At 46.2% G+C, this 20,466-nt stretch overlaps 1 protein-coding gene across 4 annotated transcripts in view; it reads left to right on the forward strand.

The window, feature by feature from the left end:
- Positions 1 to 20,466, forward strand: part of ROBO4 (roundabout guidance receptor 4) — a 100,377-nt gene that overhangs the window by 19,052 nt on the left and 60,859 nt on the right. For all 4 annotated transcript variants that reach the window (XM_081843269.1, XM_081843268.1, XM_081843271.1 and 1 more), the window contains exons 2-7: positions 1,898 to 2,221; positions 11,386 to 11,543; positions 13,264 to 13,384; positions 14,705 to 14,843; positions 17,247 to 17,374; positions 19,504 to 19,634. In XM_081843269.1, the coding sequence (XP_081699395.1) occupies positions 1,898 to 2,221; positions 11,386 to 11,543; positions 13,264 to 13,384; positions 14,705 to 14,843; positions 17,247 to 17,374; positions 19,504 to 19,634 (1,001 nt within the window). The remainder of the gene's footprint in view (positions 1 to 1,897; positions 2,222 to 11,385; positions 11,544 to 13,263; positions 13,385 to 14,704; positions 14,844 to 17,246; positions 17,375 to 19,503; positions 19,635 to 20,466) is intronic.

The raw sequence follows: 20,466 nt of genomic DNA on the forward strand, positions 1-20,466 counted from the left end.
TGCGAAGAGTTGCCTGCATGCCGAAGGCTGGGCGCGCTGAGCTCAGCGCCCCCAGACTTCGCGCAGCTCTCCGCAAGGCGCGGGAGCCTGGCACTGGGCTCCCATGGCTTGTGGAGAGTTGCCTGTTCTGGGGGCTGGGGTCGGGGGGAAGCTCGGGCTTTCCCCGCCCCAGCCCCACGCCTGGGGAAAAAATATTTTTTTCCCCTTTATTTCCCCCCCAAAAAACTAGGTGTGCCTTATGGGACGGTGCGTCCTATAGGGCGAAAAATATGGTATCTATCTATCTATCTATCTATCTATCTATCTATCTATCTATCTATCTACTGGACTTGGAGATTTGCATGAGAGAGGTTGCAGAAAGCAGAGTTTTTGACTGGGAAATAGGGGGAGGAGAAGGGTTATTGTATCTCAAAGGGTGCCTAGAGGCCCACCAGTCCATTCTTTGTGGCTGAAGGTCCTTGACTTTCTGCTGCTTCCGAGGGGACAATGTTAGGAAATTCTGCACAGGAAGCTCTGAGGGGATTACTATGTATTGCCACAATAACAATGAGTTTGCTTCTCGGAGGCTGTGGATCAGCAGAGTGCCATTCTACAGAAAGCTTAAATCAAGGGCTGGGGCTTTCTCCATCTTCTAAATTTTAGAAGTTTGAAAGGCTGGGAAAATTGTACCTCACATTAAACAGAGAGGCTAGAAAACGGACGGCGGTTACTAACAGGCACTGAGATAAGGAGACCAAGCGTGCCATACTGTACTTGTCTACCCAGTCTAATGGGATCAATTCCAGGAGTATGTATAGGTTTGCCATCCAAGGGGACCAATTTATGTTGTTGATTCTGACAGTGATGTTATTTAGAGCATTGAAATGTCCAAGGCACATTCATGTTCTCAGCAAGCCTCACAATGTATCATTGCCATTTTGATATTTTTGGATGGAGAGCTGATTCTAAAGGAGAGGCAGAGCAATTCAAACTTCCTTATGGGGGGTAGGGATTGGATTGAATCTGACCCACCAGCAGGGCGGCACTAACACCATGCCATTGGCACTGAAATCCTCCTTTGGGTGAGCAGGAAGTAAGGTGGCAAGTCCTTCAATAGCCAAGCCCAGGCTGAAGCCCCCGAAGTGGAACATTCTGAGGCAGTCCGGGATCTGCTGAACCCCATATTGGTCTTGCTGTCATCACACAATGCCACTGGGCCCATTGCATAGCCTGCAGCTACCACAGGGATCGGGCTCATTCATCCTTCTGCCATAGCTGGTACAGTGATCAGGTTGGCCTGAAAATTCAGACTTTTTCCTTGCTTGCCGAAGCAGCAGTAGCAGCTGGTGTAGGGTTGAGGAAGGGAGAAAGGCTTTCTTTCCTTTGTTAGTCCACTTCCACACCCGCCAGTGGAGGAAGAAAGTGGCCAGTAGAGGCACTGACCTCTCGTCATACTGTCGTTTGCAGCAGCACCTGCTGGTGGCGGTGTGAACTACAGCATGACGACAGCCTTACACAAATATTATGTGTAAAGACTGACAAGGGTATCTGATTCTCCAATGAGGCTGTATTCACAATATCCCTGCTGTTATCATCCGAATATCCCTGTAGGTTAGGCACACAGTGACTCACCCAACATCCGTACATTTTGCGGCTTAGCAGGGACTTGAAACCAAGTATTCTAGTCTATGTCCAACAATATAGATTCTGCAGAGCACTGGCATGATGCAAGGTGCAAAATTATGACATAGGTTACTTTGCTACTGGTTTGTTTGGAACTTTTGAGTCAACCCAGTGCTATGTTACTGTAGGTGGCAAATAGTCCAGCAAAGGAATGGAAAGACAAAAAAGTGTTTGATGGGGGAGAATGAAGTTTATTATTTTTCTGTCCCTCTCTCCCCGTTTCTTATTTTCCCAGGTTCGAAGTCTCGTTCAGAGGAGGTTGTACCATATATCATCGATCACCCCTCTGACCTCGTGGTACGCTGGGACCAGGCTGCGACCTTGAACTGCCGTGCGGCCGGGAACCCGACACCCACTATTGAGTGGTATCGCAATGGCGAGTATGTGAAGACAAACAAAGACGATGGACCCTCCCAACGCACCCTCCTGCCGGGTGGGTCCCTCTTCTTCTTACGTCTCAGCCAGAGGAAGGGGAAATCGGACGAGGGGGTGTACAACTGCGTGGCCAGAAACCACCTGGGTGCAGCCGTTAGCAAGAATGCTTCTCTTTATGTGGAAGGTAAGGCATTGGGATCAGCTTAGAGAGTTGCATATTGGGCAAGCGACTTCTATTGCAGCATGGTGGGGCTGTCTGGGTGGGACTGGGGGCTCACCCACATTAATCAAAAACAGCATTTTAAATACGTTATAAATACAGTGGTGCCCCGCAAGACGAACGCCTCGCAAGACAGAAAACCCGCTAGACGAAAGGGTTTTCCGTTTTGGAGGCGCTTCGCAAAACAAATTTCCCTATAGGCTTGCTTCACAAGACAAAATGTCTTGCGAGTTCCTGCGGGTTTCCCCCCATTTTTTCTCCCTTTTCCTAAGCCGCTAAGCCGCTTATCAGCTGATCCGCTAAAAGCCGCTAAACCGCTAATAGCGCTAATCCGCTAAGCTGTCAATGGGCTTGCTTCGCAAGACGAAAAAACCGCTATACGAAGAGCCTCAGGGAACGGATTAATTTCGTCTTGCGAGGCACCACTGTATGCAACACCAGATGGTGCTGTAGAGCAGAAAACTTTTCTATGCGATTTGACACAGAGTCCCCCCCCCCTTTGGTTAAAACAATTTAATTTATGGTTTATTTATAGTGCCCCCCCATATAGATCCACCCTTGAGGGGCAGCCAAATTTGTCCATTGTCATTTCTCTTGAATTTCTCATTTGTTCAATATTAAGTTCAATTCTCCACATTGTTTGATGGGTGGTGGTGGAATAAAGTCCTCCTGAAAATTTCTTCAGATTTGAGTGCAAATTTCTCCTTGTATGCACATTTTGTATCTAACTTTGCCAAATAGGCACTTCTTCTTTTTTGCAAGGCAGCTTCCCACAACATAATTCATTATTGTATTTTATTTACACTAATGGTATGCAATCCCACCCATCCCCGGTGAGATCTTGTTTTTTTGAGCCTATGAACTTTCCCCCTAGACTATGCCACCGACTGCAGGTGTGAATTCTTTGTAAAGACTGTTTAAATGCTTTTACCTTAAGAAAAAGGGCGAACAAAAGAAAGAAATTCACACAGTGCCTAGCTAAACTGTGGGATTGGCTCCCACAGGAGGCAATGATGGTGAGCAACTTAAAAGAGGCATATTGTTGGCCACTGTGATAATAGGATGCTCAGCTAGGTGTTCCACTGGCCAGATCTAGCAAGTTATTGTTGTGTTCTTATGTTCGTACAAGCAAACCTTTACCTGTGCATGGAAAGCTACCATGTAAGAGAAAAGTCCTCAGGACAAACTTTCCCCCCTGTACTCGATTTTCACTTGCAGGGAGCTTTTAACATGGGAGAACATTCAAATATACACCTCCTACCTACAAATTGAAGTGATCAACAGTCCCTGGAGAACTGTTTGTTTGAATTAGTTCTTTGATACCTACGTACGTACCAACCAACCAACCAACCAACCAATCTTTATTGTTGTGATCGGAGATCAGCCACTAAATTATTGCCAAACAGCTAGCAGTGAATGTCCGTGTTGTTAAACTCATACTAATATCACTTTCAGTGCTCCTTGCCTCACATTTTTCTCTTACAGCAGTCGTGAGCCAAGGCCTCAACTGCTCCCATTTTACAGATGAGAAAACTGAGAGAAAAGGGCTGGTTCAATGTCACCCAGTGAATTCAATGCTGTTGATCCCATCCAATTAGATACAGTAGTGTTTAGTGTGCTGAACTAGGATTGGGGATCGGGGACAACATTTTGCCTCTCATATTCAGGAAGCAGAGAGTAGTAATGCCATTCATCCATAAATAAATACAATTAAATATATGCATACTGAGAGCAACAATTAAGAAAAGTTCTGCCGTGTGTGTGTGTGTGTTTTGTGTTTATAAATACTTTGGACTTTCTAGCTACTCTCATTACTTCTATATTCCATGTTCTGCATTCCCAGGGTAGTACAGAGATATCAAATGCCCCATCTCAGGCATGCCCCTGGACCAAACCATCTCTCCCACCTTTAAGCCCACAACGTCTCTCTTGCAGGATTTTGCAGCGCTAATTATTGGCACAATTAAAAACCCTCTTTAATATTCAGGCTGGGAGACCTTCCAATTAACACTTCATTAACGATCAGGCTCCATCCGGCTCTTGTGGCCCAGTGTGAAGGTTCGCAGTGGTGTTTGGCAGCTATAAATATTCATGCAGGCGAAGATGGTTTGGGAGATGCTTCTGTTAGCAACACTAAATTAAGTGCGCCACATGGACTCGCTGTTTGAGCACGTGCAAGCAAATAGTTCCCCTCCTTGGATGTGCATTGGGTCTTGCATTGCCGTGGAGCAATGCAAAACATGCGCTCCGGCAAGCCAATTCCAGACAGGCTCCCAGTTTTTCCACTGCTCCCTGCCCCCCAACTGCCTCTGTGTGGGTCTCTGAAACAAAGTCAGTAGGAGGCTGATGTTGTTTTGGAGTTTTTGCTTTGTGTCAGTTCAGCTCATCGTGCAGAGTAAAATGCTCAGCTGTCCCATTTCAAATACAGTGGTACCTCGGGTTACATACGCTTCAGGTTACATACATTTCAGGTTACAGACTCCGCTAACCCAGAAAAAGTGCTTCAGGTTAAGAACTTTGCTTCAGGATGAGAACAGAAATTGTGCTCCGGTGGCGCGGCAGCAGTGGGAGGCCCCATTAGCTAAAGTGCGGACCTCTGGAACGAATTAAGTACTTAACCCGAGGTACCACTGTAGCAAGTTTGTGGGTTTCATACCATTTAACAAGCCAACACATTTATTTTAAAAGGGGACAAGATTTTAGCTGACTGAAACATTTTGAACTGATTAATATCATGATTGTAGCTTAGAAAAAACCTGGCACAGTGACAGAGCATCTGCTTAATGTCCCAGGTTCAGTTCCTGACATCTCCAGTTAGAAGGGTCAGGTAACAGGTAATGGGAGGACCTTTCCCTGTCTGAGTCACTGGAAAGATGCTGGCATCAGAGTAGACAACAGTGGGCTGGCTGGATATATAGTCTTATTTTTGTAGAGGGAGGTTTGTAGTCCAGTGGTTTGTACAAGGCAGTTTCCTCTGTTTGTTTGTTAAATATACAGAATAAAAAAATAATTTCTTGTGATTGAAAAGACCAGCGTTGCAGACACAAGCTTTTTTCCCAGACTGATTGACTTTAAGAAAGTACTAGCTTCTTTTCCCATACCCTATGATCACAAAGGGACGTGCGTGGCGCTGTAGGTTAAACCACAGAGCCTAGGACTTGCCGATCAAAAGGTTGGCAGTTCGAATTCCTGCGACGGGGTGAGCTCCCATTGTTCGGTCCCTGCTCCTGCGAACCTAGCAGTTTGAAAACACGTCAAAGTGCAAGTAGATAAATAGGTACCGCTCTGGCGGGAAGGTAAATGGTGTTTCCATGTGCTGCTCTGGTTCGCCAGAAGTTGCTTAGTCATGCTGGCCACATGACCTGGAAGCTGTACGTCGACTCCCTTGGCCAATAAAGCAAGATGAGCACCGCAACCCCAGAGTCGTCCACGACAGGACCTAATGGTCAGGGGTCCCTTTACCTTTATGATCACAAAAGCCAATTAAAAAGCTCAGCTTGCTCATACATATGCAGCAAAGTAGGAAGCCATCATTCACTAACCGTGATCTCAGTTCTCCCAACACCTCCAGCACAAGAGGTATTGTTACACAAAATCTTTAGGGAGCAAAACCTAAAAGGTGGTGCTGGGGAACCACCATAAACTTCCCATTGGGGACTGAAGACATGGCCATGGAATGCTGACTAACTGTTGAAAGGGAATAATGGAGAACTTGGGTGGAGGAGAAATGGGGTGGAGTATTTTGGAAGCTGGCATGGCTATTTGACTGAATCCCTAAACAAGAAGCACTCCACACTGGGACTTTTTGGAATAGGTTCCACTTATCAAAACTCCCTATAAAATATTTGTGTATTGACTTATGCACTAGGATGTCATATTTACATTCCCATATGGTCAGGGGCATAGGGATGTGGGTGGCGCTGTGGGTTAAACCACAGAGCCTAGGACTTGCTGATCAGAAGGTCGGCGGTTCGAATCCCCGCGACGGGGTGAGCTCCAGTTGCTCAGTCCCTGATCCTGCCAACCTAGCAGTTCGAAAGCACCTCAAAGTGCAAGTAGATAAATAGGAACCGCTCCGGCGGGAAGGTAAACGGCGTTTCCATGCGCTGCTCTGGTTCGCCAGAAGCGGCTTAGTCATGCTGGCCACATGACCCGGAAGCTGTCTGCGGACAAACGCTGGCTCCCTCGGCCCATAGAGCGAGATGAGTGCCGCAACCCCAGAGTCGGTCACGACTGGACCTAATGGTCAGGGGTACCTTTACCTTTATCTTTATGGTCAGGGGCAGTTAAACTTGTCTCTCTCCGAGATGTTGAGATCCTTTTCTCATTTCTACAGCAAATATAACCCCCTCCATTAGTCCTGTATGGGCACATCTGTTGATTTTGGCTTCTCTCAATTTCTCATTTTTCCCAGTTGCAAGTTCAGGTCTCTACATTTCTGCATCAGTTTGTGATTTTATTTTTAAGTGGCATTTTAGAGCAATTTTTGCATAATATGCACATTCTCGTGCACAATTTCCCCATAGTTTCTGATTATTTCCTAATATGAATTCATTTTATGTCTTATCTTCACTAATATGCATATTTTTGAACACACTTTCCCAAATAGACATCATTTTTTGGTGCATTATTTGTTTGGAGAATTTCAATGCAAAATTCAGGAAAGTGCGAATTTTCAAGAATGGCTGCTTTTTGGTTAGCAGATTGCATTGGGAAGTGTCAGTTAGGTGGGTTCCCATTTAAATGGAGATCAACCAAATTTCTCCACCATCCGTAGTCCTCTACCATCCTTCTTCAGCAGTAGAATTGACCTATTTCTTTGTTACAGCGCAGTCGCTGCAATGCAGCCTAATCTTTTCTCTTGGTCTGCGTTGGGAAACGTGGGGCGGGAGACTTTTGGAAACAATTAAGGATTATTTTGTTTAACCGTCTAAAAATATCTAGCAATAACATCCTAAGGTACGGTCTCTGCAGGTTGCTGCTTGTAAGAAGTTGGCTCATCTCCTGGACTTTTGATTATATTACAAAGGAGTCACATCCTTCAGGAGGGATGAATGCAGGAAGCAGGCAGAAGACTGGAAGGCAAGGGGAAAAGGCTGCCTCTCTCCCTGTCTGTGGGTTTCTCCCTTCTGATTGTGTTCCCAGTTCGGGTTGTCAAGGCAATTGTTATATTTGAAGCAGAAGTAGCTGCAGGAAGACGGCTTCCCATAAATAGCCACACTAGTTCTCATTTTGTTGCCACAGGATGGGGTGATGGTTGCTAGCTTAGATGGTTTCAAAAGGAGCTTGGACAAATATATGGAGGATAAGCCCATTAGTGGCTATTAGTGTTGATGGCTAAATGGAAACTCCAGGTTCAGTGGCATTGTATCTGTGAATAGTACCGGTTGATGGGCAGTAACAGCAGGCAAGGGCTTCTCCCTGTCAGCCAGCTGAGCTTTGCTGGTCCAAAGGAGGAAAAAACTTAAACATGATGAAGAGTTTCCAAAAAGTAGATCAGAGGTAATTGTACTTCATCCAGCAGAGCTTTACTGAAGGCAAATGAGCACAATGGTCACAAATCCAATACACTCATACCTTGGTTGTTGAACTTAATCTGTTCTGGGAGTCTGTTCGACTCCTGAAACAGTTCGAAAACCAAGGCACGGCTTCCGATTGGCTGCAGGATCTTCCTGCACTCAATCAGAAGCCACGGAAGTCGCATTGGATGAAAAATGTTCGCAAACAGGAAATTCACTTCTGGTTTGCAGCGTTCAGGAGCCAAAACGTCCGAGTACCAAGGCATTCGAGAACCAAGGTATGACAGTACATTCAGGATTAGCACAGTTGCAGCACTTACAATAAAACTTACAATGACTTATAATAAGACTAAACCTTAACACTATAGCGTACAGAACAGCACACCAGAACAAAGTGTCAGAAAGAGTAAGCTCAGAACCCAGGCTCCTTCTGGCCTTATTATTATAGTCAGCATGGCCTTGACAGTAAGATAAGAGAATCAGTTTAAACCAGCTGTACTCAGCTTCTCAGAAGAAATAACCCAAACAAGAACCTTCTGCCTGTTTCATTCACATGGAACAAAAACTTTCCAGAACCCTCTTGAACCAAGTAGAAAAGGAAAGATCTCTACACATCAGATCAATACTTTCTGTACTAAGAAATGAGAGCTGCAACTCCCTTCATGTTCCGCTTGTGGGTTTCTTGAAGGTATCTGCCTGGTAGGGGTGGACTTTGGTCTTTCAAAGTTCAGCGGCGCCCTGTGTGAGGCCAAAATTCAGCACCCCTGCCTCTCCCCTTCTGTTCTGTTCAATTCATGATGTCATAGTTGCAGTGCCCCCGAGGCTCAGTATGCAGTGTGGCAGAACTGGTGGCGCTGCCCTTTGTGGCTGGCCTCTTTGGGAAATGGAGGCTTATGCAATGCAAGTTTCCTGCTCAGAGTAGGCACCCTGAAGTTAACGGATGTGATTCACTTGGGTTCCTTCATTTCTATGAATCTGCTCTGAGTAGCATCAGCATCAGATGCAACCTGCAGTGTTGAAGTGGGAGGGCTTCTGGTCAACAGGCCTCTTTTTGATGGCCTTGGTGGTCTTTTGTATTGTTCAAAAGAGCAGCAGCTGATGGCGCTTTGAGTGAAGTGGGACAACAGATGGCATTAAATGGCTACTTGTACAATCCAGCAGACTGACCCTTGGAAAAATGATAATTTTGAGAAGCCTCCAAAGGCCCATCTAGTCCAGCATCTTGTTTCCAAATAGGTTTCCTTCTTTCTTTCTTTCTTTCTTTCTTTCTTTCTTTCTTTCTTTCTTTCTTTGCAAAAAGTGAGGGCAAGGAAGCATGCTTGCTAGGGTGGATTAATGAGTAGTAGTTCAGCAACATCCGAAGGATAAAAAAATTCCCCACCCCTGCCTTTTGTGCACCTGAGCATGTGAGCTAGTATGTTTTTTCTGGGCTAGCAACTGTTGTGGAATTGTGTGTGTGTGTTGCAGAGTTTTCTCAGCTGCACAGCCTCGTACCATGGTTGAAGGTGCACATTAGCTCCACACTACACACTTGCAGGCAATTGATGCTGCAATTCAATGCACATGTTCCTGGGAAGAAGTCCCACTGAGCTCAGCATTTGGGTTGCCATACGTCTGGGAAATCCAGGACATGTCCTCTTTTGGGAGGCCAACATGCCCATCCAGGGGGATTTTTACATTTTAAAGGAAATGTCAGAATTTGGAGGGGCGGGGCGGTGTTATTTATTAATTCATCGGGGGGGGGGGGCTTTTTTGCTTGGGCTTGGCCCAAGCTGGGGAAAGAGGCACGTGGGCTGGTAGAGGCTCAGGCTGTCCTCTTTTTTGCTCTTCAAGCTATGGCAACCCAACTCGGTATGGCTTCTCTGACTAGGCACGCCCAGGATGGCAATGTTAATTGAATTCCTTACATCTATATCATCATCATCATCATCATCATCATCATTGACTTGGGCGCCTGTTTAAGCTCCATCTCCTGTGTTTATGTAGCTACACTCCATCATTGAAAACGATTAAAAACACATTAACTGGATGTGTCTGTGTGTGTGTGTGTGTGTGTGTGTGTGTGTGTGTGTGTGTGTTTTAGAATCCATGAAGTAATGGTAAATACAAACCAGAATTAAGGAATTTATACTGCAGCGCTTTCTTGATGCAGTGAGAGGCAATTCAAAGGCTTTGAAGAGTGGTAAAAATCTTAGGGTACAATCATCGAGCGCAAGTGAAATAAGCACCATTGATGTTGATGGGAGAGAGTTAAACAAGTGCTCAACACACTAATTGAAATTAATGGGATGTGCTTTATTGCTGTTACAATAGAGTGGCTGCACCAAATAAACTCACTTTTAAGTTTAGTATGGTTTATGATTGATTCTGCTGGTTCAGCTTTTCCTGTTTTAAGTATCCCTACCCCTCACAACATCCAATGACTTTGTGGTTGGAATTTTGTTTGATTGATAGTTTCCTTATTGAAGTTGTTGTTTTTAGCATGTTTATCTATTATTGGCTCTTGCCCTTAATTTGTAAGGAATTAAACCGCTCAAGGAGCGATCCTTTTAACTGCATCATCATTCCTTGGTGTTAGAACATGGAAGTTTAGCCTCCAAATTGAGCAGATTAATTTTGTCAGATGGAACAGAAAGGCAGCTGGATCCGTGCTTGATTCTGCTTACGATATGCAACCTCTGGAAATGACAGAGTAATTAAAAAGCATGCTGTATGTCCTGCTCCTTTGCATAAACACAGTCGACACCAGAGGGCAAAAGAAGGATTCTTACACTTATCCCCCTTTACTGCCTAATGTACAATGAACAACTTTTTGCACCTTAGACTTCTATTTTTTCTTATTACGTGATCGGTAGTCCAGTGCGGGGCTACCCTCTACTGGTGTGGCTAATTTAGGCTGTTTCTAGACCAGACATGTCCAAAGTCCATTTTGGGGGCCTAATCTGGCTCGCCGGTCAGTTTAATCCGGCCCCTGTGGCAGTTTATTTCCTGGGGTAAATCCCCAAAATTACCTCAACAACATCAATCCTAAAAAAAGCTCAACAACTCCAATGTAAAATCATTCAAAAGCTCAAAAAGTTAACAACTTTGGTCGGCCCTTTGGTCGGCCCTCATGGCCCTTCAGTTCATCAAATCTGGCCCTCTTTGAAAAAAGTTTGGACGCCACTTTTCTAGACGGTTGTTGTTTTCAGGTGGGATTCAAACACATACAGTGGTACCTCTGGTTGCGAATGGGATCCGTTCCGGAGGCCCGTTCATAAAATGAAAAGAGCGCAACCCGCAGCAGCACATCTGCGCACACACGGGTTGTGATTCGCCACTTCTGCGCATGCGTGATGTCATTTTACGCTTCTGCGCATGCGCAAGTGACGAAACCCGGAAGTAACCCTTTCCGGTAGTTCTGGGTCACTGTGGGACATAACCTGAAAGAAAATAACATGAAACGGACGTAACATGAGGTATGACTGTACTGACAAATTCAGTTGCAAAATTGTAGGCCACATTCACATATGTGCAGTTAAATCAAATTGTTTCCCCCAAAGAATACTGGAAACTGTTGCTCACCCCATACAGGAATTTTATTTAGGATATATTTGTGTTTTCTCGTAGCTCTGCAAGAAGAGTTTCGGCTTCATCCCAGCAACTTGGTGGTGACAACTGGAGAACAATTGGTGCTGGAATGCTTGCCCCCTAGAGGACACCCTGAGCCAACCATTTCGTGGAAAAAGAACGGCGTCCCCATAAATGAGGAAAATGGTCATTATGAGGTAATAAAAAACAATACATCTAGTAGCAATGCTATTTGTGGTTTTTTAAAGAGCCGCTGTGGTGTAGTGGCTAGAGTGTTAGACTGGGAGCTGGGAGATCAAGGTTCAAATATTCACTCAGCCATGAAGCTCACTAGGTGACCTTGGGCCAGAAACTATCTCTCAGCCTAGCCGACCTAGGCACCACATTTCAAGAAGGACACTGACAAACTGGAACGTGTCCCAAGGAGGGCAACCAAAATGGTCAAAGGCCTGGAAACGATGCCTTATGAGGAACGGCTAAGGGAGCTGGGCATGTTTAGCCTGGAGAAGAGGAGGTTAAGGGGTGATATGATAGCCATGTTCAAATATATAAAAGGATGTCACATAGAGGAAGGAGAAAGGTTGTTTTCTGCTGCTCCAGAGAAGTGGACACGGAGCAATGGATCCAAACTACAAGAAAGAAGATTCCACCTAAACATTAGGAAGAACTTCCTGACAGTAAGAGCTGTTTGACAGTGGAATTTGCTGCCAAGGAGTGTGGTGGAGTCTCCTTCTTTGGAGGTCTTTAAGCAGAGGCTTGACAACCATATGTCAGGAGTGCTCTGATGGTGTTTCCTGCTTGGCAGGGGGTTGGACTCGATGGCCCTTGCGGTCTCTTCCAACTCTATGATTCTATGATTCTATGACCTCACAGGGTTGTTGTGGGGGTTATATGAGGAGGGGGAAAACCATGTGTGCCACCTTGAACTCTTTTAGGCAAGAGGGTGGAATATAAATGATATCAATCAATCAATCAATGCAGCCCATATCAGATACGGTGTATAGTTATCAAAGTCACAATTGCACCACATCTTTTAAAGCATGTGGCTTCCCCCCCCAAGAATCCCGGGAGCTATAGTTTGTTAAGGGTGCCGGGAACTGTAGCTCTGAGAACTACTGTTCCCAGGATTTGGGGGTGGAAGCCATGTGCTTTAAGATGGGAATGTAGCCACAACAACCACAGTAGAGAGGATAAAAAGGCAATATACATACACACAGATTCTGCCTTTCATTTTTAACAAAACAACAACAACAACAACCCCATTATCAAAATGAATTTTAAACTACAGACAACTTTGGCTTGGAATTCATCTTCTCTTTGACCGTTGTATCCCAGTTTCCTAGTTTTGATGGCTACACTGAGGAACTTAGCTATATTTTCTCTGAAAATAAAGCCACTAAGTGGATGTACTTAGTGGGCTTAGGAATTGTACTGTGCACTGTGTTGTCATTGCTATGTTGAAGTTATTTTGCATAATTATGTATTGTGTGATGTTGTGATGTCATATTGTGTGGGTGGGTGTATTTATGCTTTGAAGAATGTGTAGAGAAGTTGCTGAGCCATCTTGCTAAGCCAGCTGTCCTTTTTTTGGCCAGAGAAAATGCATTTCACAGACTCCCAGACAATATGACAATATTTTAATATATATTTTTATTAATACATTTATATATCCCTTCTTCCAAGGAACTCAAGGTGGGGTACACAATTTGCCTCCCCCCCATTTCATCCTCACAAGAACCCTGTGAGGAAGGTTAGGCTAAGAGTTGGTGACTGGTTCAAGGCGACTGAGCTTCAGGGCTGAGTGGGGATTTGAACTCTGGTCTCCCAGGTCATAGTCCAACACCCTAACCATTATGCCACACATACTTGTGGAGCTCCAACATATTCTTTCTCCCCTACCTCACCCCATTTCGACAGGTGACCAACTCAAAGCTTTTGGTAGCGCATGCTTTGAAGAGCGATGCAGGAGCATATGTCTGCATGGCCACCAATCAAGTAGGAGAGCGAGCGAGCAGAGCTGCCTTGGTCTCCATTTTGGGTAAGGAAGGGAACAGGGATTGCTCCTCCCATCTTTCCCCACCAGGGTGAGCTATGCCCTTGGCGGGTGTTCCATCAGCTGGTGAGAATCTCTACACCACAGATAAGTGCCACATTGGGGCTGATTGGCAAAATGTATAGACATGAGCTTCACCTAACTGCGCAGAGCACAGAAGTGCTTATGGAGAGAACAAGAGCATCGCCCAACCATAACTGTTGAATTACCGTGGTATCTGTTTCCCATCATTTCCACCACCATCAGGTATTGCATTTGTGCATTGTACTGAAGCCGGCAGGATAAAGGTATGCACTTAGCCAATGGGAAACATATTAGAAAGTCAATTTTTGAAAGGGAATGTGATTCTGAAGGCATCTGAAGGCAGCCCTGTTTAGGGAAGCTTTTAATGTTTGACAGACTGTTGTATTTTAATATTTTGTTGGAAGCCGTCCAGAGTGGCTGGGGAAACCCAGCCAGATGGGAAGGGGAATAAATAAATAAATTAATAATAATAATAATAATTAGTAGTAGTAGTATTAAGATGATGAACAACACTTTCTTTGGGGATGTGGCATCATTATAAGCAGCTGGATCATTTAGCGTATTCAGATCCAGAATATGAACTAAATATGAAGGACCATAATTCGGTTGCAGAACACCTGTCTTGCAAGCAGAAGGTCCCAGGTTCAGTCCCCAGGTGGCAGGGACCGTGCTGAGGAGGGCTGCACTGAGAAGGAATGGTGGGAGCTTCCCTCTACCCTTCCCCCTGCTCCTCACCAGGATCCTGAATCTTCCCAGGAGCAGGAGGACAGTATAGATTTGGAACAGTGGTTTGCAGAGGGACATAGTTCAGAAGGCAGAAGCTGGGAAATACTGGGTGGGAAACAGCTAGGAGAAGATGCACTGGGAGAGAGAGAATTAACAGATTCACTGTCTCTGGAAAGCGTTCATCCACTCAGCCCAAGGACAAGAAGAGCTGATAAGGTGGCAGCACAGAAGGCACAGTGGTTACGAGCTCAGGGTACAAGGGGGTACCTTTACCTTTACCTTTATGGATAGACAGACAGGTGGGTCATCTTGCTGAAAAGCAGCTATGTCTTTCAGTGTCTGGACTCCGTGTGCTGTATCCAGCGCTCGTCCTACTCAGAGTAGACCCCTTGGAATTAAGAGACATGACCGATTTAGACCCATTACTTTCAAGGGGTCTACTCTGAGTAGATGTTGGTGGGCTCTGACCCCATAAAACCCACTCTGCTACTGAGAGCTTCCATAACCCTAAGGGACTATTCGGTTTGATTAGATTGTCTGCTTCTCCTATCCAAGAAAAGCCAGTATTCACTCGGAGGCCTAATGATGTCGTGGCCAAGCTTGGCAGCACCGTCCTGTTCATGTGTGGAGTCCACGGAGACCCAACGCCCGCCATTCAGTGGCACAAGGAAACGGGAGAGCTTCCCTCCGGAAGGTGAGGAGACCTGTTAGATTCAGAGGATTTCTCTTGCTGTCACTCTCTGCTTGGCCAGCTTGTGAAAGGAAGATCAAATTGTGTGTGTTTTTAATTGATTTTTAATTGTAAATTTATTAAAGACAGAAGAAGAAAAAAGAGACAGGGGGAAAAACAACAACAGAAAAGTTTCGCCCCCGCATTCACAATATAATAAACATCCATCTTAAATTACACTTGCAGATTAATATATGTCATTCAAATGTCAGAATAGGTCTCAAAGTTGGTGTTTATAGGAAGCACATCAAAGGGTTGATGCTGCTCCCACTGTGGATTTATTCCTCAGATTTTGCTTTTAAGTCACCTAGCTATTGCCAGAGGAACAAAGGCAGAACTTAAGAAGAGCCTGGCTGCAGGATCAGACCAAAGGCCCATCTAGCACCCTGTTCTCCACAGTGGCCAACCAGATGCCCATGGGAAGCTGGCAAGCAGAAGATGAACACCATAGTTCTCTCCCCAGGAACTGGTCTTCAAAGGCATTCTGCCTCTGTGATTCCCTCAGCAGCCAACCAGCTGTCCCTAGAAAGGCTATAAGCCAAATTTGAAGACCATAGTCTTCTCCCACTAGTGATTCATATTGGGAGGCATGATGATCCTGGAGCTGTTATGGCTAGTATCCATTGAAGATTGCCTCTCCTTGATTTCCTCACCTACTCACCTACTGCTATCAGTTCAGGTGGCAAATCCTAAAGATGAGCCCAATGGTAAACTGTGGAAATAGGAGAAGCCAAACTCATTGCTGGATCCAGCTTCTGGGTCAGTTAGTGTTGGACAGATCAGTCTTTCTTTCTTCTGTGTATGGCTATGCAGACTACTCGTCTCTTAGCGGGCTAGTAATTTTTTATTGCAAGTTGGTCTTTTTAAAAAAGCATCATCATCATCATCATCATCATCATCATCATAGACTAGGAGCCTTTCACAGAAATGGAAGGGTTCATCTGGTACAACCCCCTGCAATGCAGGAATATGCATCTGTCCCATACAGGGATCGAACCTGCAACCTTGGCATTATCAGCACCACCCTCTAGCCAACTGAGCTATCCAGGGCCAATTTGCAAGGCATGGGGCAATCAAAATATTTCTGTCCTGTCCACTGGAAGTGATGCATAGGTTAATCTGGGTGGGTGGCAGTGTCCTAAGACTTACATCAAATAGGGTGACCCCTGCAGAGACCACCATCTGGGGGAGTGCCTTCGGCCCTGGCCCCCCTGGGCACGCAGACATGGCCACTCCCCCGGATCCCTTTAGCGGGATACCCCAGCATTTGGAGGGGCAGGCAGAAACAACAGCCTCCCCTCCATCCAAGACAAAGGATTGCCCCAATGCCCAACCAAGTTGTGACGATTGCTATGAGGTAGGCAAAACCACCGGGTTGGAGCCAATTGGCCTGGTGGACAAATTCCTACCTGGCCCCATAAAACGGCGACTGCCGTAGCCACAGCAAAGTCCTTAAACATCAGCTTCAACCAAGGGAGGCTGGGTGGGAAACCCGACGAGGGGAAAGCAGGTAGGGCCCCAGGTGAGGACTGTTTAGATTGCCAGGGAACGGACCCAAGGGAAGCCTTTGTCAGGAGCTCGTCCTACACTCGAGTAGGACCCTGGCAGAAACACATGCCCGACTAGCATGTTCTCTCCCTCTTGGTCAATCCTTCGGGAGCTTCAAAAGCTTTCTTCTGCCCAAACATCACAGCGACCGATGCCAACAGACATCGGCACACTTAAGGATCTGCAGAGTCTTCGCAGCTTGCGTAACAGAACTCAGCAACTCAGCACTTTGGCTAATCTACTTTATTTACATATAAACACACATGGAGCACTGCAACATGGCTCCCTCTCCCTCTAGCATCAGACAGCAAAGAGAATGAAAAAAGGACAATAGTCCCACTTCACGGAACACAGTAACACAAACATCCTGTCTCCGTCACTCCCCACTTTGTGGAGTCAAAACATACACCGTCATGTGAAAGACAACAATCCCATGACTGCAATCACGGAGCAGGAATTCTAACAGCCTTCCCACCCCGTTGACTCCTCCCCACGTTCCAGCCCGTGTCCTAGCCTGCATCCCCATTTGCCAATCTGGGATGCAGGCTAGGATCCGGCCTCTGATAGGAGGCGTGGGCTTATGCCCATGCCCCCAATCCATATGGGGCTGTGATGATGATACCCCCTCATCGGGGCCTTGGAGGAGCCTCTGCCATCCTGCAATGCCACCACACCTAAAAGGGGTGAGCGGACTTACGATGGCTCTTTCACACATGCAGGCCCTGTTCCGGACATTGCAGCTGTGTTTAGGGATGAACATGCATTTGCAAAGAAAGCCTTGGTCATTGACTGTGGGTTCCGTACCGCTTCTCCCCACAGGTATGAAGTAAACAAAGAAAACATCCTTCAGATTCAGCACTTGACGATGAACGACGCTGGGAAATATGTCTGTACTGCTCGCAACCAGGTGGGAACCATCTCTGCCAAAGCATCTTTAACTGTGCAGGGTAAGCGGCTCTTATCAATATCAATATTTGGCCCTTGGGACCCTGTCCAGGCCACACCCACTTCCCAAGCCACTCCCCCTGTGACCAGGCATGCTCCTCGAGGGCTTGACCTGGCCAGCTAGGACAATGGCTCTGGTTTGCCTGAAGGAAGAATGACCTCACCAGGAAGCTAGCCTGGCTATTCCAAGAATTAGAAGGGGAGAGACAGCCAGGCATTTGAAGGGTCTCAGGATACAGCCTCGTCCCCCACCCCCCAAGTCATAACATTATGCAGCTGTGAAGAAAGGACAGCACATGAAAACAAAATAGGAGCAGATGCCCACCTCCGGAAAGAAGAGAAAAAGTGAGAGGTGTTTTCTTTTTTTAATTTAACAATTTTTTTCTACTCCTTTTCTGTGAAACGCACAGAAGAATTGAGGGGGGGGGGAGGAAACAGCTGATGTTAAGCATGTGACAAAATCAGTTAACAAGAACATTTATGTCTTTTGCCAAATCACATTTCTTAAATTTTGCAGTTCCAAGCTGAGAGAGGGTGTCACAATTCACTTCAATGTGCATAAAAAACAAGTTGGGAAATTAACCAAATGCCAAAAAACACACACCAAGTAATGGTTACTTGGGTGTGAGGCTCTGGGGCAAATGCCCCCCCTCTTCCCCTGTGATCAGCCCTGTGTGTAGAAACCTCTGGCTTCTGTGTGACAGGAAGGTAGTCTACCATAGCAGGATGAGAATTATGCCTGTTGTTTTGCTGCCTTCACTTTTGATACTGTTGACTTTTTGCCTCTGGGCACACTTCTTACCTTTGGCTCTACATATCACTGGTGGGAGATCTTCAACAGGTTGCCCACTGTTGGAAGATGTCCATATGTCTGAAAAAGGTTCCTCACCTTTTTGCTGTAGCCTAACGCGGGTGGCGCAAGGGACGCGGGTGGCACTGTGGGTTAAACCACAGAGCCTAGGACTTGCCGATCAGAAGGTCAGTGGTTCGAATCCCCATGACGGGGTGAGCTCCCGTTGCCCGGTCCCTGCTCCTGCCAACCTAGCAGTTCAAAAGCACGTCAAAGTGCAAGTAGATAAATAGGTACCAGCGGGAACTTCCTCCAGCGGGAAGGTAAACGGCGTTTCCGTGCACTGCTCGGCTTAGTCATGCTGGCCACATGACCCAGAAGCTGTACGCTGGCTCCCTCGGCCAATAAAGCAAGATGAGCACCACAACCCCAGAATCGGACATGACTGGACCTAATGGTCAGGGGTCCCTTTACCTTTTTAAAGAACAACTAGGAGGGCACCAGGTTGGGGAAGGCCATAGAGGAAAGCCAAAATGATGTATTTTGATAATTGCTGTTGTTGACATCCCTCTGCCTTGGGAGATTATGGAGGAGTGTACCTTTGAGGGTGAAGTCAAACTATTGGAAGGTTGCAGCGCCTGCTGTGGCTGGAGAGACATGTTTTGTTGCAGCGGGGACAGATGAAGGCATAGGCAGTGAGTTGCGACCAACACTGGGTTGGCCCTTCACTTGTGCATGAAGTCAATAAGCAACGCCCCCCCCCCAACCCGGCCAGGCCAACTCAGCCCACCATCCCACCACCAGCCACCTTACCTTTGTGAAAGGAACACGTTGCCGTTGCCCTGGTGATCCTCAAATGGACAAGGCAGAGCCAAGCATCTTCATTCTGGCGTGTCCTGTTGAGGATTGCCATAAAATTGGGGGTGGGGTTCTTGAAAATATTGGAGGCTCCCTGGCCTCCATGGCCCTCCGTAGATGGCAGCTCTGGGTGAAGGCATCCAGTTGTGTTGCTGCAGATGCACCAAGCAGTTTCTTCTCTCTGAGCTCCTCCCAGCGGTCATTCCTCCTCTGGTCATTGCTATGGATGCACAACCGGACTTTCTGTCTCCAGGCACTGGGGGTCGCCTGCAAACGATTCCCACAATGGCAGGATTGATGTTGCCAGCCTTCATTTATTGTGAGCTGCGTTGGTCACCATATCCTGTAAGAAAGCAGCACAAACTTAAGCATAAAGTAAAGGAAGGGGTGACTCCAAAAGGACTGATCTTATCACCTCTCAATTTGGGTAAAGTCCAGGTTCTCCAAGGATCCACCTTTGAGTCTGTTTTTTTTGGTTTTTAGATCCCTTGGACACCGGCCAGAGCAAGCAGGACAGGCCAAAAGATGCATTGAAGGAGCCGATGGAGGCAAAGGTTTACCTGGCAAACGTCACTGCTGTCCCCTCCACGCCAGCAGCCCACCTGCACTGGAAGGTGAATTAGATATAACAAAGGTGTAACAGACCACACAGATGGGGGCAGCATGCTCTAAACCCATGAGCCATTCCAATTGGGCCCACAAGGTGATTTTGCCCAAATCATGCCCACCTCTCAATCAGCTGACGTGACTTCAGCAAGACAGGTTTTGGTTCTGCATTAGGTGTGGATGCTTGTTCCCAGGAGGATTAAACCCAGGATTTAATTCATCAGCTGACAGGTGGGAGTTAAATTCTGTTCAGGGAACAGGCGCACACAGCCAAAGGAAGCCTGTAAAATGCAGACATCTTTCTCCCACTTCCTGCAGTGGCAGAGGTGGGGATGAAAGGGAGAAAGTAGCTGTAAAATGCAGGTATTTATTGAACACTGCTGTTTTAATCTGTTCATGAATGTTGTTCAAAATCCAAATTTTGAGCTGAATTGAGCTGGCTGTTCAGAGTTGAATGGCAAAAGCTTGCAGAATTTTTATTTTATTTTATTTTGGGTGAAGATTTTGTTTGGCTCTTGTCTATTCCCACTTTGTTCCATAGCCTTTGTGTTCCTCAAGCGTCTCCAAGAGTCGCTTGACCCGAAAAATGCTGTGGTTTCTGCAGATATCACAGTTCTCTCTGATTTAGGGTTGGGAGAGAAATCTACCCACCTTGCATTTTAAGGCAAGCCTGCTTAATTCACGTTTTGTGAACCAACAAGTCAAATGAAAGGCAGCCATCCTTCAAAACCCACACATGCCTCCAAATTCTATGACATCATTCTCCAGCCAAAAAGTGTGCATGAAAAGGCACACGATATCGAAGAAAATGACATTACATTGGAGGGAAATGCTTGCAAA

The sequence above is a fragment of the Podarcis erhardii genome (assembly GCF_964252035.2).
Source record: "Podarcis erhardii genome assembly, chromosome: 16".
Taxonomy (NCBI): Eukaryota; Metazoa; Chordata; class Lepidosauria; order Squamata; family Lacertidae; genus Podarcis; species Podarcis erhardii.